At 37.8% G+C, this 24,996-nt stretch overlaps 2 protein-coding genes across 4 annotated transcripts in view; one reads left to right on the top strand and one right to left on the bottom strand.

Annotated features, from left to right (window-relative positions):
• Positions 1–15,877, bottom strand: part of Cad74A (cadherin 74A) — a 145,307-nt gene extending 129,430 nt beyond the window's left edge. Inside the window, exons 1-2 of one of the 2 annotated variants that reach the window (XM_087347455.1) lie at positions 15,730–15,877; positions 14,735–14,855 (exon numbers count right to left, since the gene is read on the bottom strand). In XM_087347455.1, the coding sequence (XP_087203581.1) occupies positions 14,735–14,835 (101 nt within the window). In that variant the 5' untranslated portion in view covers positions 14,836–14,855; positions 15,730–15,877. The remainder of the gene's footprint in view (positions 1–14,734; positions 14,856–15,729) is intronic. The other variant, XM_022080043.2, reaches the window with a different exon arrangement.
• LOC110837658 (uncharacterized) overlaps positions 1–24,996 on the top strand; it is a 64,375-nt gene that overhangs the window by 28,113 nt on the left and 11,266 nt on the right. For both annotated transcript variants that reach the window (XM_022080050.2, XM_022080049.2), the window contains 4 exons: positions 2,604–2,821; positions 21,630–21,839; positions 23,262–23,367; positions 24,301–24,548. In XM_022080050.2, coding sequence (XP_021935742.2) covers positions 2,604–2,821; positions 21,630–21,839; positions 23,262–23,367; positions 24,301–24,548 — 782 coding nt within the window. The remainder of the gene's footprint in view (positions 1–2,603; positions 2,822–21,629; positions 21,840–23,261; positions 23,368–24,300; positions 24,549–24,996) is intronic.

The following is a 24,996-nucleotide window of genomic DNA, read 5'->3' as shown; positions in this document are numbered from 1 at the left end:
TAAATTCTAGACTTCCTAGATTAATAGGGACATCTTCCAAACAGAACTATCTTCAACTCACAACAGAAATTGTAAGTGAGTTTTAAGTTTGTTGATATAATTTTACACCTGAAGATGATTCGATGAAACCGAAACATGTTGTAAAAATGTTCCAAATGTAAATCGATTATTCGATGTGGAACATAAAATGATATTTTAATTATCTTATTTGTAAATTTTAAATATAATTGTGATTAGACGGACAAAACATTTTTTTAGCAGTCACCACAAAGACAGTCACTGCATTCTACTTATTTTCGACATTACAGATTAATCCAAAGTCACATGAGATCGAAAATTGGTAAACATTATGAGTACAAATGAATTTTGAGTAATACGTAAACAAGTCAGCCATTGGCGCTGGATGCATTAAGTGAAGACGATATTATAGTAAAATCTCTTGTATCTGCTTACTCATACGTTTATCAGATTTAATATAATAAAATTGCGTATAGGATTTGAGTGAAAATTTGGTATAGTTATTACTCATGTATTAGGTACTTAAAAATAAAGTAATTTACATGCAGGCCTATCAGTATTTAAAATAATAAATAAAAAAAATAATTTTACATTAACTCCAACTCAGCGGGATATCGCCAAGTTTTGCAGAAATGTAGCCTGGAAGTATAATATAATGTAATGAGAATAATCGATACGAAGTGGAGTAAATAGTCCAGAGACACGGAACAGTCAGAGCAGTGGATAGAGGCGAACGAAGGGAGAAATATATCCATGCGAAACACATGGAAGGCGGAAATATGTAATAAGAATGTATGAATATAAGCGCAAGAACATTCCCATAAATACGTTTGTTTACACATTTCTGAAGGGCCCAATGTTTTTTTTAAAAAAAACTTTTCACAAATGACGTAAAACTAGAAAATAAGACCCTAGGAACAGTTACTGAAATAAAGGAACACTAATATGTAGAGTAGCTGAATACAAATTAAAACATTTTACGTCCATTTTAACGGCTTAAACATTTTGCACAATGAATAGTTAAGAAACACAGCGACTACAAAATATCTGATAAAAACTAATCGATCTGGTGGATATTTAGAAAGATACATTTTAGAAATAATATCATTTAGAGCAGTGTTCCGTAACCTTTTTCCAACACATTTGTTAAAGACACATGACAGCACACACCAGAATTTTGCCTCACCGAAAAAGGGGTATTTTATTTTAGTGTTCTGTCTGACGACAGGTCCATATGAACAGGATCCTTCCATCCTTTTCTCGGACTGGGACCTGTTCATATACGTTCTTGGCAGATGATCCAGAAGTGGTTTGCCATTGCCTTCTTCTGTGTGTGAATGGAGTAATTGTTGGGATGCCACGGAGGAAAACTCCGTGTTGCCTAGACCACGGCCTTGCCCAACACAAGTTATAAATTCGGGCACCGCCGGGAATCGAACCCGAGACCCCACCCCTGGATTACAAGGCCAGCGTTCTAACCGCTAGACCACCTCATCTTATTATTATTTAGTGTTCTGTCTGAGGACAGGTCCATATGAACAGGATCCTTCCATCCTTTTCTCGGACTGGGACCTGTTCATATACGTTCTTGGCAGATGATCCAGAAGTGGTTTGCCATTGCCTTCTTCTGTGTGTGAATGGAGTAATTGTTGGGATGCCACGGAGGAAAACTCCGTGTTGCCTAGACCACGGCCTTGCCCAACACAAGTTATAAATTCGGGCACCGCCGGGAATCGAACCCGAGACCCCACCCCTGGATTACAAGGCCAGCGTTCGAGACTAAATATGGCCATACATGTAACTCCTTGCCCCATAAGAATGCAGACATGAAAACAAAACAGAAATTGAGTCATTACAAGAAAACCTGCATACGTATGTATTAACTTACTAACTAACTAACTAACAGATTCCTCTCGGGTTACCCGCTGTTTCAAGTGAAAGACAAGACGTTGGTGTTTTCTTAATTAAGCCACCTTACCACGGCTGGAAGACCGAGAAGAATTTATTATACTTAGTCGCCGTGAAAGCTCCGGATAATACAAAATTAATATTTCCCTTACGATTATTAGAACAAAGAAAAAATTAATAATATTGAAGTCATCATATATTTCTCGGCGGCGTGAGTTGACATTGAGGTCTTCCGGGTAACTTACTGCGTGAGTATCAAGGTTGAAGTCACTGGTACACAACCACAACAAGACTTTGAGGCTTTCAAGGCGGTGAAGATGATGATTATATTCTGGAGTTTGGTGCAGATGCCAACGTTTCGGAGAATGATACTTTCTCAATCTTTAGAGTTGAAGTGGCGATGCGGGGAACTGAACAAATTTATATTAGAGTAAGGAAATTCTGTGGAAAGCTAAAGAGAGTTTCTCCAAAAAGTTTTCCATCTACTTACGAGTCACGGCACCAGAACCCAGATACCTAAACGCATCGAGATGTTATAATATTAAAATGGGTGTAACTTATATATATATTATATAATATATTTGTCGCTGATTTTCCTTTTCTGATGTCGAATGATACGATCGGAAACAACCATTTACGGAATGCTGTGAACTGAATGTCGTTCTTTATGGTTTTAGATTACGTATACACCCCAAAAGAAGCTCGAATGCGAAAGTTCCTTCGCGAACAGAGCCGAGAAACAAAGCTCCATATGTCGAGATGTCAGTCAGCGGTTCGACCCCTGACCGCCGCACAGGTCAGCAACGCCCATCAGCATCAGTGGGGGGTCAACAGGACCCACCAGGGAATCGCGGGCAGACAAGTCCACGGTCGGCAGGGTCCCATTTCGTCAAGGGTAAGTCATCACATATCTTACGTTACATTAATCTTGGATGAAGTCACTCGCCTGACATTTGTCACTTGCACGTGGAAGACAAATGTGGAATGTCAGAGGTGAAGAAAGATTACAGCAAACTCTCGATTGTCCGGATTGGTTGGTTAGTATATTTTCCCGGATAATCGAAACCTCGGATAATCCGTAAAAAAGAAGAATAAAAATACGTAAAAGTAACAAAAATTTGTAGGCTCATTATTCTCCCATCTACGTCTAGGTCTCCCCAGAGGTCTCTTCCCCTCAGGCTTCCCAAATAGTGGACCCAACCAACCACATGGCTTACGGAACCCGAAGGTTCATCACCGAATTAACCAAAGCCCTCCACCGGACCCTGTCCTGGGCCAACAAAATCCAGTCTCCTTCAACTCCTTTCTCCCATAGAATCCGCCTGAGATTATCCTCCCATCTACGTCTAGGTCTCCCCAGAGGTCTGTTCCGCTCAGGCTTCCCAAATAGTGGACCCAACCAACCAGATGGCTTACGGAACCCGAAGGTTCATCACCGAATTAACCAAAGCCCTCCACCGGACCCTGTCCTGGGCCAACAAAATCCAGTCTCCTTCAACTCCTATCTCCCACAGATCCCGCCTGAGATTATCCTCCCATCTACGTCTAGGTCTCCCCAGAGGTCTCTTCCCCTCAGGCTTCCCGGTGCACACCTCTTGTCCCATCCATGCGTGCCACATGCCCAGCCCATCTCATTCTTCTCGACTTAATCACCCTGACAATACTGGGGGAGGAGTACAGATTTTTAAGCTCATCATTATGCAGTTTTCTCCAGACCCCATCGTCTTCTCTCCTAGGCCCAAATATCCTCCTCAAACACCTGCAATCTGTGTTCCTCCCTCTGAGTGAGAGACCATGTTTCGCACCCATACAAAACAACAGGCAGAATTATTGTTTTGTATACTTTAATTTTCAGGTTCTTAGAAATCAGACGGGAAGACAAAATATTTCCTTTCAAAAGTGCTGAAGAATGTACAAATAGCTATGTGTTCTAACTTTAAAAAATGGTTTATGCAGTTAAGAGACAGTGTAATTTAAACGTAAAACTATAAATAAACGCTGTTATAAAAGATTACCTCATTACTTACTCGTCTACACCGTGAATGGAGAAATGACTGTCCAGATATATGAAGCCATAGTAGAATACTATTCTATCTCATGCCTGGAGTCAATTTCGGAATCATTTTTCGAGTCCCCCCTCACTTTCGATCTTCGGAGCAGATAAAACGACACAGAATTCGATTTCTACTTCGTTTCGTTTGTGATGGGTGTTCTGAATCCCATGTCAGCCACTTTCGTACTCCTCGTCTGATAAAGTATAAGATTAATAAGGAAAAATTCCTTGGATATGACGTCTTTCCTCGTAATTCTGTACATTCCCGCTTGCGGCGCTGTGTGACAACCCCTTTGATTTTCGTATTTGACAACCGAGCCCATAGTAATGGACATCTGGGCTCATCTTCGGAGTAAATGTGGAATTTTAACCTAGTAAGCCCTCGTGCCTTCGTCCTTAAGAACGGGAACCATTTTCGGTCGTGGCTTAATTTAAGCTAATTTACCAAATTTGTTTTGAAGAGACTGAAGAAAATCATGAAATGTTTGTTGGGATAGCCAGTCTCCGGTCTGAGATTTGAAATTTGGACATTTCGAATACAATTCAGTACTAAGTACTCGCCTGTGACGTATCTTAGCGATTTCAAACTCCTGAAAATCCTTGAAATAAAAATTACGGTAGAATAAAATCTGGATGAATAATTTAATAAACGGATAGATTGAAGGGAATATCGAATAATCGCGGGACACATAATATTATAAATACAATCTGATTCCGTCCGCAAATTTGTTACCATATTTTCTACATTTGCGTATGAACACTGTTTTGTGTCAACACGAAAACATTTTATTACAAGCATCATACACTTACAAATAATATTTATATCCTTTCAACCAATATGTTTCGCTTCGGTTTTGGCCATCTTCAGGAATTACACCACTTACATAATTTTCATATTATTGTTATGTCCTAAAACTATAATTATGTTGATAACATTTTAACCATCCATATTATTTATCTTTCGTGCCGACTTCACACTGCACGCCCGTGCATGGTGAAACCACCATCTTATAACCTCTCAAGCAGCCAAAAGTCGACGTGGAGCGACAGTCAAGATGAATATTAAATTGACTGTCAAAAATATATCTGAGTTCGACTTTCTTAAATTCCCAGAAAGGTTACAATACCCTGTAAAATTTGATGGAACAGTTTTTTGGCTCCAGTTCGTAAGATTCGTTTCGTAACAAATTTACTACGTGTTTCCAAATGTCCCAATCACTATTGTATTTCACCATTAAATCAGAGTTAATCGCTGTTACATTAGTTTTAATATGGATTATTGTGTGTTAATTTCCTCCAGTTATGCAGATTTAAACAGTGATTTGACGTTCCCGCTATCATAATATAGTTCGAAATATGACAAATACCGTGGATAGGATTTGGGAAAACCATCATGACATCCCTTGGGGACACGCGTTCGTTCATACTTAGAGAGAGAGTGAATACATTAATTACAGGCCAGCGTTTTATTCCGATTAGATTTCCTAGATGGGATTTATTCGAATGTTTGAATTCGGTAATGAATTGTGTAGAATGAAATATAAGGCAAAGTAATCACTTGTATTCATTGCCAAAATAGTTGTAAATTCCTGTCGAAATTCAGCGGAAAATTACCCATCACGTATCTTCGTCCCTTCCCTTCTCTAGCCAATATTCTTTAGCAATCCACTTCATTTTCCCGTAATACAATCGTGAAAAATTCGAAAAGGTCGTGGCCTAATTTAAGATGATACCGTGGAATTTACCTTGGGGGATTGAGTAAAACCACATAAACTTCCATCGGGATTTGAACCCGGGATCTAAGGTATGCTAACCACTGTTTCAGGACGTTCGTCCGTATACTTTCTTGATGTACGAGGCGCGTCCACAAAGTAAGTTTCCCACTCGTCGCACAGCTAGCAAACCTTATATTGCGCGAAGCGACTGTGCGTACGTGATAGATCAATGACGTAGCATGGCACATGCACTAACGGCACTTCCCGCGTTCTCACAGTAGCATCGTTGCAGCTGTTGAAGATGGGAGGTTCTTATTCCAGCTCCCGCCGACTGTGAAGTGCGGTCAGTGATAACGCTAGGCCGCACACGGCTCGACGGACAGCAATTCTCCTGCAGGAGTTCAGCTGGCAGGTGTTTAATCATTCACCCTACAGCCCGGACCTCGCTCCCAGTGATTTCCATCTTTTCCTACACCTCAAGAAATACCTGTCCGGTCAGCGTCAGCGTTTTGAGAATGACAGAGAGGCGGAGATGGTTGTCACACAGTGGTTCCAATCCCAGGCGGCAGACTTCTACGACACAGGTATTCAAAAGTTGGTCCCACGGTATGACAAATGTCTCAATTCCGGTGGCGAATATGTTGAAAAATAGCTGGACACTTGCTGTATCTGTTGCAATAAATATTTCCATGAAATTGTGTTTTGTTTCTGTAAACGGCCCCAGGGAAACTTACTTTATGGACGAGCCTCGTATATAAATGAATGATCATAAAATATATTTTTAGTAAGTAACACTGCACGAAAAATCTAAACATTTACTGAGAAGTACAAAGCTCTTCGTTAGAGGAGACAGTACCTAAATAAATTGCTGATTAAAAGAGAGAAGTTCCTGGCGGCAAATTTACAGTAATTTTAAAGCACACGGAGTTTATGTGTGTATATGTGTGTGATTAACTCTCAGACTGGAGTAATTATACTCACTCACACTTCTTCCTACACTGTCTTGACTATCCAGTACTAGAGGATTTATTTCGTTAACCACAGGAAGCCAAATTCAAATTTTAGGTCTTGTACTGAGAGGAACTCTTAATAAAAAAGGGATTAGCTTTCCAACTACAAGAATCCGATGTACAAACCCTAATTAAGACTTATCGTAAATATGAAATAAAATATCCTTATGCATTTAACAGCTAAACCTCTCTCCTCAGAGACTGCCATGAGGTTAAGTTGTTATTACCACTTAATAACTTTCAAAAAAAACTTTATCAGTTTTCCATAATAAATTCGTACCACTAGATGCTAAAAATTATATAATACTGAAGTATAATTATTCAAAATTTTACTATACTATAATGTTAGTTACCGACAGCGTCATTAAGAATAATAAATAAATATATACTGAATTTCAACACAAACATGACGCATCTAAACTACAAATGTAATAAATAATTAAGGATCCAACTGTTGATATGACCACGAGACAGCATTTTGAACCAACCTAACATAAATGTACTTCATTCACGAATGATAAACTGATATCGATACGAACAAACGTAGTTCTAATATAAATTCATCATCACACCGTGTCTGCGGAGTCACAGTCGGAAGAGATTTTAGGTGGAGTCGGTAAAAATGCAAAGACTCCGACCACGATATAAAATCTTAAGAACAATTTCTATACCTTGTGAGCCACATAGGGAGATTCAACGACGCTTTGAGCCACGTGGTGTTGGAAGAATGCCTTGTAACTTTGGCTCCGGTCTACAAATCAACCGATTTCTGAAATAACCATTAGACGTATATTTTCATAAAGGCTATAAGTCTAAAAAGTAGCCTGATAATTCACATTGTGGTGATAAAATCTCTTGTGGTACTATTTATAACTTTAGTAGGTTTACCATTATTGATATATATTGAGCTTTTAAAAAGATTTTGCTTTTCTGTGTCGTCATGCGCTGAAAATACGCCGATTCTCGATTTAATAGCGGAAAAATAATTTTTCGCTGAATTTTTCGACGTATTAGAATCATTCAGTACGTAGATTGCATGGGTATTCGTTGAAATTCATTGAACCGATAAATACGAACCATCGCCTCTGTTAAGTCATGCCATTTGCAATCGATACGGACTATTTAACTAATGTAGTTAAAGTAAAGGGATTTGGATTGTCTGTCCCGAAGTGTCTCTAACGCACGGGACCTTGCAACTTACATTCACGAAACGAGATACTTCATAAACTGTTTTAAGCTGTGAGAAAGCGAATTTATTCTTACGAACTACAACTGGCGTTTATTGATATTTCGTGACTTTTACCAAGCGAAGTTATGAGGGCTTATTAGTTAATCGTTGTCTGTTCATGAATATTTGTCTCAATAAATAAAGCAACGCTAAGTAAAAGTGATTTTTACTGTCAAGCGAATATTTTTGAACATTTACACACCACAAAGGTAACCCGTTTCATAAGCCAATAACTACAATTTTTAATACAAATCTAAAATTATATACAAGCACGGATTATAACTCTTCTGTCAGATAAATTCCCTTCATTCCGCCGTTCGTGACTAATTGATGTTAACGCGTCTCGTATAAGCGATCCGTACCAATCAATGTTTAACCACTAAACAACCACAGCCGATTTAATACGTTAAACGATATTCACCAAGATTTATCACGCGACATCATAGTAGTAAATATGAGAAAGATTTATGTATGCGATATAATAAATAATAAACTTCTTTGTTTAGGTATAGTTTATTTTTAAAGACACTCGGACAAATTAAAATTCTTCAACAACTTCTTGTATTAATTTTTTTCCAGTTGTAGATTTCCAAATGTCGCGGTCCAGCGAATAGACGTCCTGCTTTGTTTCATGGAAAAAATTCAGCTTTCGGTATTACACAGCGTAAGAATGATGAAAATTTTTCCGATGTTTCGGCAGACATTTTACGTGTCATCTTCAGAAACTGTAATGTTTACCGAAACGTTGGAAATCCTTTAACGTTCCACATGGTTTATCCCAAAAAGTCAAAGTTGTATTTAAGCTCCAGCTTAAAAAAAAATAATCAAAGGACAATAACTCGTCCTTCGAATTCTGGACGTCCCTGATTAAAATTTCGACCCGGAGAAGAGCTGTTCATGATCTACCTCAGTCACTCCAGGACAATTCATAAATAGCGCTTTAAATTAGGTCCACGACTGAATCCCTCAATGTCCTTTCCAGTTTCGTTATGCATTAATCAATCATTAATAAATAAGACTAAATGTCACTTTCAGAAAGAAATATTGTAGGCTACTGAACGAAAACGCTGACCTGGTTACATACGAAGTGCAGTCAGCCTCCACAAAATATTTCTTCGCTGACAGAACAAAAATTTATACGTGCATATTACGATCGTGCGTCTAAAACTGTGGGTTAGGCTCAGTTCAGTCGTGTATGTGTCATTTGTAGTTAGCATAGACACAGGGACAGTTGTTAAGAGTGACGAGGTCAGCGCAGATGGTTACGAAATCGGTTGTTATCCTCATAACAGCATACCATCATCGTGACATGCCCCTGAAGGTACTGAAGACAAGCAGGAAAAATCTCAAGTAGAATTGCACAAACCAAGATTTGAACTAGATACCTCCCTCATGAAAATGCATTACAGGTTGAATTAATCTAATTTAAGAACTAGTATACAGCATAAATGGACGATATTAAGGTTTGGAATTATAATAGCTTAATAGGACTTGAGAAATTTATTCCCAAAACGTGTTTCATTCAAGATCATTTAAACAATTAGTAATAATAATAAAATTAAATTAAAATATATATTAAATCTTGTCCGTCTAATCACAATAAATTCTTATTAAATATTAAAATATTATAATAATTAACATTTAAAATATTTAAAATATTAAATGATGTTCTTTATCGAAATATTCGATTTACATTAGACCATCATTCGAATATATCGATAAAGAACATCATTTAATATTTTAAATGTTAATTATTATAATATTTTAATATTTAATAAGAATTTATTGTGATTAGACGGACAAGATTTAATATATATTTATTACATCACAATATGACGCAACTTTACCATCTCATTAAATTAAAATGATATAATAAATGTGGCACTTGTTAAAAACAATATGGATCCCGGAAACAGCTGCTGCCCTATGTACCTTAGGGGCAAGGTCTGTCTCGGGTACATAGAAGTAAATACCCCATAAAGTGGTGAATAGATGGGATAATAATAATAATAATAATAAATTATCGATGATACGTGATTAATTTATTTCTTCATTGTACTAAAATTAAATTCGTAAAGTAAAAAAAAACAACATAAATTTAAATGGTTAATTGTAACGAAAATTCGTAAGTCGAGGGATATGTGTAGTTAACATTTTCGATAAAATAACTTATAACTTCGTAACAAACATTCTGTGCAAGTCTGTATCTCAGTCGGAGGCGACCACCTTCACTTTCAGACCAAAACATTCTCGTCAGCTTCTGTTGCATTCCTCACAACCGCGAGCTACTCTCACCCGGAGCTCAGGGTACTTCAACCGGCGTTATCGTCGCCGTCGTCCTACGTCGCGTATCGATGCCTAGAAAACAACGACGACGGAAAGGGAGCGTCGCGATGTTCCAAACTATTGACGCCCTTGGTTAGGCCTGTGTGGTGATTAACACTGGGCAAACCAGTTACATAACACCAGCGTGTAAGTCGGCGCCGACGCTCTGCGTCTCCTTCGGCAGCTGCATACTGGCGTCGCCATGGAAACGGTTACCAACGCAACCACCAGCGAGGCCATTGGCTCCACCGGATGCGTTGCGACGCTGCCTGCTTGTCCGTCTAGTTCGCTGAGCGATGCACCGATCTTTATACGTCCCACGTGTTAACGTTTGTTCCTCCTGACCTCATTTCTGCCAGTATTAGGCACGTTCACATCGTTCACTAATTGGCACAGAGTGAAATCTCCAACCCAAAGTAGTTGAGGCCGGTATGACCATCATATAAACGTCAAATGTCTCACCAGGTAAATGTGTTACCAGAACGGAGAGAAATATTAAAAAGGCTATTTTGGTATGTTTTCTCGTGGATTGATTCTGTCAGATGTCGAATAAATACGACTTTAAAGTAGGAAAAAAAAAATTCTCTATCAGTTGAAGACTGACACTGCCTACAGATCTAAACGTAACTTTTTTTTGTGATGTTTAGTTTACGAAAAGAATAGTAGGATTCTGAAGAATATGATCAACAAATAGGACAAGTTTATCCTTGCACTAAAAATTGTACCAGAAAAAATTTCCGAAATTATTTCCTGGCTATTAATGAACGCAATTAATGTTAACCGAACAACCAATCAAAAGTAGCAAAGATTTATCTTTTTTTTTTATATATATATAAATTCTCAAATTCTGCCCCAATTCAGTAGAACACGAAACTAACTCATTATCTCAGCTGTCATTTTCTGACAACATTAACGAATGGAATAGCGTTGTTAAATGAAACTAAGTAAGCAAATGTGCAATTCTGTCGTTTTAACAGCATATTAAGGGGTAATTGCTGTGTTTTATGTACTATTAAAGAAGAATTTAGTTTGTGTCTGAGGAAAATCATGGCATTTATCTCGGGAATACTCCCACACATATGAGACGCTAACCGCAGGGCCAACGCACGTTTGGTATCAGGATTAGTCAATTATTGATTCACCATCCGATAACTGAATGACGTAGCGACTGCCTTCTACAGAAGTTCTCAAACAAGGAGACGCAAGACCTGTCCAGAGGGATTTTACGCCGCGATTGGAGTCTCGGGGTGGAAAGTGAGAGGGAAGTTGTACTCGAGTGAGTACACGTAGTTTTCATGCATCGTTAGCATGGCTAAGTATAATTAAGTATAGAGGGTTGTATTGTGATATAATAAGTATATATTAAATCTTGTCCGTCTAATCACAATAAATTCTTATTAAATATTAAAATATTACATTACATATTATAATTATATTATATTCGATTTACATTAGACCATCGTCTAATGTAAATCGAATATTTCGATAAAGGACATCATTTAATATTTTAAATGTTAATTATTGTAATATTTTAATATTTAATAAGAATTTATTGTGATTAGACGGACAAGATTTAAAATATATATTTATTATATCACAATATGACGCAACTTTACCATCTCATGTTTTATTTCATGTTTAGCTGAAAGTAAACCACGCTTAAAAATGTTTTAAATAAAAGTTTCAGATTTGATCTACTTTGCTTGGCATTTACAGATATTTTGCAGGACGAATTTCTATTTCGGAAAAACTTATATAGTAGGAATTGTCATAAGACTGACACGTACCAAAATTAAATTATCTGCACAGATTCTGGCGAAAATTCCCTTGCAATGTTTTATTCGAAATCCAATCAGTAAGTACCTTCGGAGATGAAAAAAACATGGACAGACAGAAATGTGCGTTACGCATTCTTACGTCAGTTTCATTCAGAGACTAATGCGTCCTTAATTAGTAATCTTTTACAGGAACTATATCTAACTTTAATTGTTCAAAACATTTCCTATGTGCAAACCAGAAATAAACAAACACGTATCAGAACACTGTGATCGCGGTCTTCCCTCTCGAGGTGTGGGGTAGAATGACCGTGATGTAGCTCAGGCGGTTAGTTACCACCGAATTTTTACCCTGGAGGCCTAGAATCGAGTCCAGGTCATTCCACGTGCTGGACAAAGTGACATAGAACAGGTTTTTGATGAACAGAATACTATGATTGAAGAATCATTCGTGATCTGTTATGTAATTTAATTTGATCTTGAAGAAATTTCATACATTTTGTACTTTCAACGCGATTTAAAAATTGTATTACTACGCTCCACAGGAGACTCACTGCTGTCAACTTTGACGAGTCATAAGCTAGGATACGAAATTAATATCCTGATAACCTGAAGCTTCTTCATCACCAGTACAAAAGCCCGTGACGACCTCCCATTGTCACCACTCACCTGAGATCCGTCTCAGTAGGTCTGTTATCCTCCAATTTCCATTTCAATCTTTCCAAATCCGACGTTTTTGAAGAGGTTTACCGACCAGAATTCTGTACGCATTCCTTGTCTCCCCCAACCACCCTTGATTTCAGGATCCTAACAGTGGTAGACTATCTACATGAATCACGAAGTTCCTAGTGTTATAATATCCAAAACTGTTCACATACTTCATCACCCTTAGGTCAAAATATTCTTCTCAGAACTTCGTTATCGAACAGTTGTAGTTCATGTTTCTCCCACGAAGCTTTTCAAAGTTTCCGCGCTAACACCAAACAACCGAACGTCGAGGTTAGGTTAGGTTAGCTCTCTCGGCAATAAAATCCTTCGTATTCGAGAGGTTCAGGGTTCAAACATCAGCCGGAAGACCAGGTATCCTCGGTTGGGATAGTACCTTAAACTACGCCACAATCGCTTCCTTCCACATCCCTTCCAATTCATTATTTATTACCATCTGCATATTGTTCGCTGATATATAGCCTGAACTATAGGAAGGTTCGTATAATAAACTATAAATAAATAAATAAATTGTGAAATTATTGTGTCGTAAATTCTCATCTTAAGCACAGAGGCTCTGTTTTGTACGTAAAGTCGTCTTAGACGATCGGGTATTCAGCGATAGACTTTATTTTTATGAGTCCAAATTTGAAACCGTAGTCGGCTTCGTGAATGCGTGTGGAAAAACACGAGAATCGCCATATTGAAAGCGACCCTTTGAGAATAAGGCCCTCGTACCTAAGGCTTCTTAGTCTCTGGTACTCACAGATTTTATACACTCTAACGACTACGCAAATCCTACGTCTTTTCAGCTGTAAAACTTCTAAGAATTACGGTATCCGAGTTCAACTTTAAGTAGGAGTAACCAGAAAACCCGGTATTTTGAAATCCGTCATCTTGTGTTCACGTAAAATGTCTTGGTATGAACTTCAACCTTCACAGTCTTACACCTGAAGAAACAATAATATCGAAGAGGACAGCTCTGCCTTCTGTCCGAGACATTAACATAGCGTTCTTGATCATCTCATGTTGAATTGACGTCTTAACAAGACAAGACTTCCCTTCCTTCATCCAACCCCCTCCACCGGACTGTACTTCAACCCTCTGTATTGATTCTCTTGTTCTAGGCACTAGGGTTGATGGGCCTCTATCATATGGTTCGAGGGGAGACGAAGGGTACTCGGTGGTATATCCGACACACACAAAAAGAACTTACAGATACATTTTAGGTGGTGACACCATCTTCGAAACCCGACGACAGAAATTTTCTAGATCCTGCCAAGAAATAGGTTTACGTATATTTATTTTGTACAGTCTATACAAAAACGTTTGAAGTTTATTGGTGTTGTAAAAAATATATAATATTAAAACATTTTATTGTGTAAAATATTATATTAGCGCTCTTAATCGTAAATACGATTTTACATTATATTTTTTTAGCGCTTTTATTAAAACGACATGTTTCGACGGGTAATACCGTCGTCTTCAAGTTTTTATCAATTTAAAATATTTTAAAAAACTATTAGATATTTGATGCAATATATTATAATGATCCGTAGTTCTGTTTGTAGCTTTCCATTTTCATGGTAAGTTGCTTATTGTAGTCAGACGTTATATTTATCAAGAGATGTTGTGTAGAGTAATTTTTACAACACCAATAAACATCAAATGTTTGTGTATAGACTGTACAAAATAAATATATTTAATCAAACACAAACATGACGCATATAAGATACAAATTGAAGGCTTACGTATATTCAAGTTCATTTTATGGTAGTCGAAGATTCAAGTTAACGAGAGGGTAGAGTTTAAAAAAATATATTTCTTAAGCAGTTTTCTCAGTTTATCCGTGTCTGGTTTGTTGTCTAGGGCAAGAGTTCTCACCCTTTCCCCCCCTGGCCTATCAATAATTCTAATTTAACACATTAAATGTACCACTAAACAAATGCGTTGAGGGAAAACTTATTTATGTTAATATTATCTTTCGATTTTCTTACTTGTCTCGCGTACCACAGGTAGAAAACGCTGGTCTAGGGGATGTTAACCGGTTTGATGGATGCTCCTCGTTGGTTAGATGCCTCGCCACCGTTAAATACATGAAGCAATCACTACGAGGAGCTGAAATAGTAAATAACAAAATATGTTGTCTAGATTATGTGACAAGGTCACATGTTTTTATTTGTTTAACGACGTTGTCAGTAGATCGGACCGTATAACGGGGTAATTTATCGACTACGTAAGCGACTGTTAGCTTATCAAAAAAAATCCTGGGCCATGGTTAGTGGAGTCGATTACTCTGAAAATACTAGATACATTTCTCGTAAAATTTCGTAACAGATATTAGTTGAAGTTAGTCTGATGTTGTCAGGTTACAAATGGATAGAGGTTTATTTAATACGAAATACTGTTTCAGATCTAATCGTTTACTGAGATTTATTAATATTCATTTTGGGGTCAAAATTATGGCGAATGCAACAGATTATTCGTATTAAAACGAAAATGTTTCTCTGCATTCTCAAAATTGATCCTTCCAATCGAAAGTGATAGTCGGGGTGTACGATTTCAGGTTTTCACGGCGATGAGTTTGAAGATTTCTGTCTTCTGGGCTGTTACGCTAAATAGTCTGGTAGATTTCCACCGACGTTTCGGAGGTCCTTGATACCTCGATCATCATGGTAATGGTGGCAGCAAGGACCTCTGAAACGTCGATGGAAATCTACCAGACTATTTAGCGTAACAGCCCAGAAGACAGAAATCTTCTGATAGTCGGGATATTTAAAACGTGAATGTGGAACAATTTCCTATTTTACAAATAAATATTTTGTTTAGACTTAATTTACAGGTATGTTCATAACGACTTGAATAAATATAAAATATTAAAATCTGTCGTTTAAACTGTCGCGAGCGGCACAACCAAATATTACATTAACCAGACCTTATTTTCTACAATTTTAGAGTTAATACTAATGTAATTATTACGTGATCGACATACCTCGTCCTGGACCCCCGAAGAAATGTTTGAACTGACAACCGCATTACACATCCTCACTGTTCTCTCTCTATTTATAAAACGTAATACAGCACATACAAGGAACACGACACTTCCACCGCGGCTGACCGCCGGTATTAACTACGTAGCTCATGTCTGTTGACATCAAAGGCACCAATACGAGAATCGAAAGCACGGCGCGTCCTTTACCTTGAAATTAGTTCACAGAGAAAATAAAGGAGCGCTGTTCCCCCTTCCACCAAACTGGAACGCATTGCAGTTGAATTTGTTTAGTAAATTCCAATATTTAAATCCCTAAAACCACTGATGTAAGTTTTAAACATTAATTTATCTGTAAGATTTGAGGTTTTCACAGCGGCGAGTATGAAGATTTCTGTCTTCTGGGTTGTTGCGCCGTGTAGTCTGGTCGATGTTTACCGACGTTTCAGGGGTCATACTGCCTCCGTCATCAGAGTATGAAGATTTCTGTCTTCTGGGTTGTTGCGCCGTGTAGTCTGGTCGATGTTTACCGACGTTTCAGGGGTCATACTGCCTCCGTCATCAGAGTATGAAGATTTCTGTCTTCTGGGTTGTTGCGCTGTGTAGTCTGGTCGATGTTTACCGACGTTTCAGGGGTCATACTGCCTCCGTCATCAGAGTATGAAGATTTCTGTCTTCTACGTTGTTGCGCTGTGTAGTCTGGTCGATGTTTACCAACGTTTCAGAGGTCATACTGCCTCCATCATCAGAGTATGAAGATTTCTGTCTTCTGGGTTGTTGCGCTGTGTAGTCTGGTAGATGTTAACCAACGTTTCAGAGGTCATACTGCCCCCGTCATCAGAGTATGAAGATTTCTGTCTTCTGGGTTGTTGCGCTGTGTAGTCTGGTCGATGTTAACCAACGTTTCAGAGGTCATACTGCCCCCGTCATCAGAGTATGAAGATTTCTGTCTTCTGGGTTGTTGCGCTGTGTAGTCTGGTCGATGTTTACCAACGTTTCAGAGGTCATACTGCCTCCGTCATCAGAGTATGAAGATTTCTGTCTTCTGGGGTGTTGCGCTGTGTAGTCTGGTCGATGTTTACCAACGTTTCAGAGGTCATACTGCCTCCGTCATCAGAGTATGAAGATTTCTGTCTTCTGGGTTGTTGCGCTGTGTAGTCTGGTCGATGTTTACCAACGTTTCAGAGGTCATACTGCCTCCATCATCAGAGTATGAAGATTTCTGTCTTCTGGGTTGTTGCGCTGTGTAGTCTGGTCGATGTTTACCAACGTTTCAGAGGTCATACTGCCTCCGTCATCAGAGTATGAAGATTTCTGTCTTCTGGGGTGTTGCGCTGTGTAGTCTGGTCGATGTTTACCAACGTTTCAGAGGTCATACTGCCTCCGTCATCAGAGTATGAAGATTTCTGTCTTCTGGGGTGTTGCGCTGTGTAGTCTGGTCGATGTTAACCAACGTTTCAGAGGTCATACTGCCCCCGTCATCAGAGTATGAAGATTTCTGTCTTCTGGGTTGTTGCGCTGTGTAGTCTGGTCGATGTTTACCAACGTTTCAGAGGTCATACTGCCTCCGTCATCAGAGTATGAAGATTTCTGTCTTCTGGGTTGTTGCGCTGTGTAGTCTGGTCGATGTTTACCAACGTTTCAGAGGTCATACTGCCTCCGTCATCAGAGTATGAAGATTTCTGTCTTCTGGGGTGTTGCGCTGTGTAGTCTGGTCGATGTTTACCAACGTTTCAGAGGTCATACTGCCTCCGTCATCAGAGTATGAAGATTTCTGTCTTCTGGGGTGTTGCGCTGTGTAGTCTGGTCGATGTTAACCAACGTTTCAGAGGTCATACTGCCCCCGTCATCAGAGTATGAAGATTTCTGTCTTCTGGGTTGTTGCGCTGTGTAGTCTGGTCGATGTTTACCAACGTTTCAGAGGTCATACTGCCTCCGTCATCAGAGTATGAAGATTTCTGTCTTCTGGGTTGTTGCGCTGTGTAGTCTGGTCGATGTTTACCAACGTTTCAGAGGTCATACTGCCTCCGTCATCAGAGTATGAAGATTTCTGTCTTCTGGGTTGTTGCGCTGTGTAGTCTGGTCGATGTTAACCAACGTTTCAGAGGTCATACTGCCTCCGTCATCAGAGTATGAAGATTTCTGTCTTCTGGGTTGTTGCGCTGTGTAGTCTGGTCGATGTTTACCAACGTTTCAGAGGTCATACTGCCTCCATCATCAGAGTATGAAGATTTCTGTCTTCTGGGTTGTTGCGCTGTGTAGTCTGGTAGATGTTAACCAACGTTTCAGAGGTCACACTGCCTCCGTCATCAGAGTATGAAGATTTCTGTCTTCTGGGTTGTTGCGCTGTGTAGTCTGGTAGATGTTTACCAACGTTTCAGAGGTCATACTGCCTCCGTCATCAGAGTATGAAGATTTTTGTCTTCTGGGTTGTTGCGCTGTGTAGTCTGGTCGATGTTTACCAATGTTTCAGAGGTCATACTGCCTCCATCATCAGAGTATGAAGATTTCTGTCTTCTGGGTTGTTGCGCTGTGTAGTCTGGTCGATGTTTACCAACGTTTCAGAGGTCATATTGCCTCCGTCATCAGGGCGATGAATCGATATCGACCAGACTACACAGCGCAACAACCCAGGAGACAGAAATCTTCATACTCTGATGACGGAGGCAGTATGACCTCTGAAACATTGGTAAACATCGACCAGACTACACAGCGCAACAACCCAGAAGACAGAAATCTTCATGTTACAAATACTTTATATTTTTAAATACATTAAATATACACACGAATATTATTATTTGTTTCAACCTATTTAGGAAACATATTAATAAAATAAAACTTTTACTGTCTTAGAAAATGTTTATTTGGTACTTTAAAAGTCATGCTTTCTTAATATCAGGCATATTAAATGTTCGTAACGAAATGTACGTAATTCCATCGGGTAGCGTACTGAAATAGTGCAAATGTGGTTGTAGGAACCAATTCTACTTGAACCGGATTTATTTTTAAAGTTTAACATTTTAAATATGCGGCATATAATTCAGTAGTAATTATGTTTAACGTTTTATATATATATATATATATATATATATATATATTGCCAAAAGTTGCGTATTTGTCGAAGATCTGTTACCGCAAGTCAATTTAGTGGCACGTCCAGTCAATAACAGATTTTATCAAGATGATGTAGCAGGGATTATATGCCTGTCCTATTTGAATATATTGTTAAGATAGTGTAATTGCGTCATATTGTGAATATTCAATCAATTATTTATTTTAATCCGTCTGATCACAATATAATTTTTTATTTAAAATTTCTTATAATTAAGATAATAAAATATCATTCATGTTCCATATCGATTGATCGAAATGTAAATCGATCAATCGATATGGAACATGAATGATATTTTATTATCTTAATTATATGAAATTTTAAATAAAAAATTATATTGTGATCAGACGGATTAAAATAAATAATTGATTGAATATATTGTTGTTGAATGTTTTGGAGCAAACATAATTGCTACATCACATCACTAACTGACTTTGGTGGCAATTTATCACAGATCTGTTGCCGACAGAAATAATCAGTAATAGAGACCTATAAATTACATTTTCTACTAAAGTGTTCGACGTACTGATATCTTACACAGACTAATTATAATTGTCTTTGGTATACTGTTAAAATACGCATGTTGTCATGCATGGTTTCAAATGAGAGCTACAGACTTTAATAAGAAGTACATTTTGTATTTAATAACATCATCAATTTGTTAGTCTGATTTGAGCTTTATATAACATAGGAATCATATTTGAACAAAATTTTTTTTTTAAAAAGGTCAATATAAATTTTCACCCAAATTTATTTTTACTGTATTGTAATCTTCAAATAGTCTTGGTTTTCGGTGCTCAAAACGATTTGACTGAAGTCAGAAGGTGGTAGGTCCGTGCTGAAAACTGAGTGGTAAAGGACTTCAGACCTAAACCGTGCGTGGGCTTTGGACGGGCGTTGTCAAGCTAGAAAATGGCATCTCACGTCGATCGTCCGCGAGTCTTGAATTTCTTAACAGAAGGTAAACCCACTGAATGATGGTTTTAGCCACACTCGCAGCACGCCATCTTCACAGTGTGAGGATGTCCCAGTGACGCAAGAAAACATTCCAATGGCAGACTTCTTAATCTCAATTATATATATTAACTTATGTTATTCCTGCTTTGTAAACATGAAATTTTATCTGATTCTTGGCTGGACTATTCTGACGTGGTTTTATGATTATTCTCAACCCTCCAGGTAGATCATCCTGTGATACTTCCTTCATTTGTTATAAACACACCACTCAAATTCCTTCCCATTTTCATAATTCACATCTGTCCTTGAATTCAACCTCTGTTTCTTACGTACCTGAGAAAACTTGGTTAAGTAATCAAAGACTCAATTATGTGTTTTGAAAGTAAGGTATGCACTTCTGCTGGTTCATTGTTTTTGGTATGACATTTTCTTTTTACTTAAAATTCAACTTTTTATAACTTAACAAGCTTTAGGATGGGGTCTGGTACTATCGTTTCCAATTTTAAATGACGTAATTCCACCTTTCTCATTTCCCATCATTCCATTTACTTAAATAATTTTTTCTATTTTATTTTTTCTTTATTTCTAAACTTTCTTTTAGTGACTGTTCTAATATGTTTTATAATTCCATTATTCTATTAAATTGTCGTGTGTATAAATATGAAGTAAGTTACTTACTTGTATTTCGAAGATTCACCTGCCATAATTTTACCATAACCAAAAGTCACAAGGAGAGCAGACTAAACACATTTGAATTATAAAAATAATTTAGTCAAGATGAATGAATTAAATATATGACCGGTCATGGAATTCACAGATAAATAACTGGAAATGCTATGTTTTTCAAATGCACAACTGAAGAATCTCATTACAAATTATTTATTACTGATCAATTGGTTGGCGACACTGTTTTCACGTTCTTCAAATTAAACTTGTCTAATGTTTTATATATTTCCAGGCTGTTTATTTTACAATATGAATTTTAAAATCGTTAAAAGCCAAAAATATTAAAGTTGCAAACAACTACTGAATTCTGCGAGCAGCTTTACCTCAGAAACACACCCAAAAACAAACACGTGAGTCCAACTGGAACAACAGGGCGGCGGGGGGCATTAACGTCCCCCATGCAGCCAAAAGTCTATCTGCGCAATTTCATAAACAATTTCTTTGTCAAATTCCCATCTTTTTTTTCACTACAAAAATTAATCTTACTCTTGTGTAATTTCCTGCTTAAGCACCGAACTCTCATATAATAATACTTTTATTCCTATTAACTGTTACGTTTATATTAAAATCCTCTGTCACATTTTCATCACATCCCTTTTTGAGAAGCACGTATGAGACATCGTCATTCAGAAAATTTATGTATATATCTAATACTTTGTCTAGATGTTCTGATATTATTCCTACACCATTTCTATCTTCTCCCTCACCATTACAAAAGACTTTATTTCTTAATTTTTTCATTAATTTACAGTGATAATTATGTCTCTTTTGCATACGTCTTTGTTCCTATTCTCAGTCATCGATCGTCTGTCTTGTCTTTCTGAGACTTGGTTGTTTCTTCATAAAAAAAGATTCTAAATCCACTATCAGTTTCTTGGTCTACCACATAACTGTTTGTTCTCGGGGTTATCATCAGCGACTTCGAAGGACCCCAGAGACTAGGTCCCAATTGTCTCGCTCCTGTGATGTGGACATGGAATCAGGCTTTAGGAGGAATGATTATGAACCAGTTATTTAATCTTCGTCATTATCCGCTTCGTATTTTTTTAATAGCATGTAGGAAAGGACTCGTAGTGAGAGAGTTAACAAGGCTTTTATTTATTGACAGATGTTGGCAGAACAACAGAGGAAACTTGATGTTAAGAAAGCCTTTGGGGAGCACATGGAACAAGGACTTATCCAAGGATACACAGAGACATACATGGATTCTGAACCTATCCAGTACCATCAGATGGCTAACCATAAGAGTCTTCCAGGCAGTGGAGACTCTGCTGTCATAACAGAGACAGATTCACAGCAGTGGCTACCATACATGCAGGTAAATATTTTCTGCTTTGGGAAGAATATTACATTTTGTAGTAATTTTAAGTAATGAAAATGGTATTAATTTCTTAATGAAGAGAGTAAGCATAATTATGACACATACGTGATATTATGGCTGTTTGTTTTATGGTCCCACCTCAGTCTGTCCAAGGTTGTACCTTTGAAACAGCCAATACGTACCCCCATTCCGCATTCAGAATGTTGCTGTTATACCATTGGCAGCAATGCAGTTGTTCAAAATTCACTAAATTACCTGAACTGTGCGTAATTACGACCAGTCACAAAATGTCACCAGGATAACCGAACAAATAAATGCAAACAGAAATTTTGTACAGGTATTCTCCAAAGCAAAAGAAGATTACGAAAAACATGTACTTAATCATCTGCTAATTCATTTCACCACGTAGTAGCTGTTGAATTAGAGAAGAAAGCATGTCAATAATTCTAAAAATCCAATTCACTGGAGATGATGGCAGGACTCCATTCATTAAACCCGTCGCATCGCCAGTAACAATATAAAGGCTCAGCGAGTGTTTGAGACAGGTGTGAAAAGAAAAACCAACAACATCATTTTATTTAAAATTCCAAAATTTTAGAAGAAAAAAAAATGGATGTTCGCAATGAATTGGCCAGCTTATAAATTTAATTTTCGTCATTAAACAACAAATTAAACCTTAGCCACAATGTGAACTGTTAATTCACTTTCCAGTTTCATGACAGTAACACACGTTGCACGTAAAATTTAGCACGATGAAATGTATTTAGAGTGGCTACAAATTTTTACGTGTTTAAGAAATATAAATGAGCCCGGATACCTCAGTCATTATAGTGACTAGCTACGGACTGGACGACCGGGGTTCGATCCCCTGACAGGGGCAGAGGATTTTTCATCTAGTCCCTGCGTCCAGACCGGCTCTGGAGCCCACCCAATGGGTACCGGGATCCTTTCCCGTGGGCGTGATGCTGACCATTCACCCCCATCTCATGCCGATGTCCCTTCTCTCCCCCCAAGCGCCTACATGGCGTTTAGTGGGACAGCTGATTTACTTTTGTTTAAGTAATATAAAGTAACTATAAATTAACATTTTTTTCTCAGTTTTATGATATTGTTAGTGAAATGTAACAAAGATAACAGAGGGATATCCCTCCTCCTCCTGATAGAACAGTAAACACCTTTGGTCCATATGAGATTTAACGTTCTCATGGCGTTAAAAATTTTGATTGTGGTCTTCTGTGACACCATGTACCTAAACCTGGAAGACCACAGTTGTCTCTTCGTCTTGAAAGGGTTAATATTATCAACAGAGCAGAGGTTGACTACCAAATATGTTATACGTGAAAGTAACTTTCCTGATTAAGGCAAAGAAGTATTCATCTAATTGTAGTTTAAAAATATTTATTGTAGTGAAATTTTCAGGTCCCTCAACCTGGTTCATCTTACATGATGAGAGGAAATGAAGACGCACGATTGCAGCAAGGTGGCCCTTGGACAGAGTACATGACTGAGACTCGTGGACAGGAAGGTACCTCCTCTTTGCAAACTCATTTGTTTCAGTACTTCGTGTACAAGGAATGTGTGTCACAAACAAACTGAATTAAAAAATGTCCCAGCCCTTCGTAACATCCGTAACAGATGTGGAATATTTTACGCGTCTAGCCCTGATTAGGCGTAGTCATGGCTAAAAATTTGCAGAAGGGTTAATTAACACATGAAGATAAAATGATTGATTGGCAAGAAGACACAGGAATGTCTCAGACTTTACTTTAGGTTCATAAGTTACATGTTTGTAGATCACAGTCTTCTGGATTGTGACACCGTGATATCATCTCTGTCTACCCTGAAAATGGATGTAATACATTCCTCTAAAACGTTGGTAACCATCTAAAAAGTACGTGGTGTCTTAACTCTGAAGACCACAATTCACATTTTCACTTCCTTCATAACCAAAAATCTCCTAAACATAAAAAAGGGAAATCATTATTACGTAGATAATTTTTGGATCACAAAATTTAGCTACAAGTTTGGTGATATCAAAAGGATTAGATTAAAAACATAACATTTTAAGATTAATTATTTGGTATTCCGTCAAATCACAATGTATTTAAAATAAGATAATTAAAATAATTAAAATATCATTCTGTAACTGTTGCAATTGTAAATCGATTATTCGATATGGAACACAGAATGATATTTTAATTATTTTAATTATCTTATTTTAAATACATTGTGATTTGACGGAATAACAAAATAATTTAATTTTAATAATAAATCACAATATGACGCAACTACACTATCTTATAACATTTTAATAATAAAAAAATAAAAATTTGTGAGTGTGTCTTAATGGGACTGAGTCAAATTTAGGCTGTAGATCCGGTCTGTGGAAAGTCGTACTTGTAATAAAAGTCAAATTCGTCCTCGCTGCTGAACTGATACCACAATAAAATATTTTCAGTTCCGCCTTATCCTCTAAGGCAGCAAATGATGAATGGATCCTATGGGAATTGTACACAAAGCCAGCAATTTGCCGAAACACCAGGCGGCATGCATCAAGCGATGGTAAACCACAATGACAGAGGTGTTGGCAGCAATGGTGGTGGTACCACGGAGAGAATTCTCCCGCACCAATACGTGTACCACCAACAACAACCCGAGAGCACCTCTGCTCTCGTTCACAACATGGTAATTAAGGAGGAAATGAATGTAAGTAATTTTTCAAAAACAGAAAAAAAAAATTCACGAGTTTTTCAAAATTAAATATGTTCATTAATATTATTTCCTGTTCCGAAATTCTTTCACAGCAAAACCACTGACAGTCTATTTTATCCAAAACAGAATTTGTATCGTTACATCCGAAATTAAAACGTGTGCAACCCCCCCTCCCCCCCAAAAAAAGGAATCGAGGTTCAACTTCATTCCGAGTCAGTGAACACGTCGAGACACCCAAGAAATTTACTAATTACTGCCCAGTTATTATATTTTTTCTGATCTAGCGGTCAGAACACTAGCCTTGTAAGCCTGGGGTCCCGGGTTCGATTCCCGGCGGTGCCCGAATTTATAACTTGTGTTGGGCAAGGCCGTGGTCTAGGCAACACGGAGTTTTCCTCCGTGGCATCCCAACAATTACTCCATTCACACACAGAAGAAGGCA

The sequence above is a fragment of the Zootermopsis nevadensis genome, unplaced genomic scaffold (genome assembly GCF_977971745.1).
Source record: "Zootermopsis nevadensis isolate Lab colony 2312 unplaced genomic scaffold, Znev_1.0 Znev_ptg000011l, whole genome shotgun sequence".
NCBI lineage: Eukaryota > Metazoa > Arthropoda > Insecta > Blattodea > Termopsidae > Zootermopsis > Zootermopsis nevadensis.
This window is presented reverse-complemented; position numbering and strand designations above follow the sequence as displayed.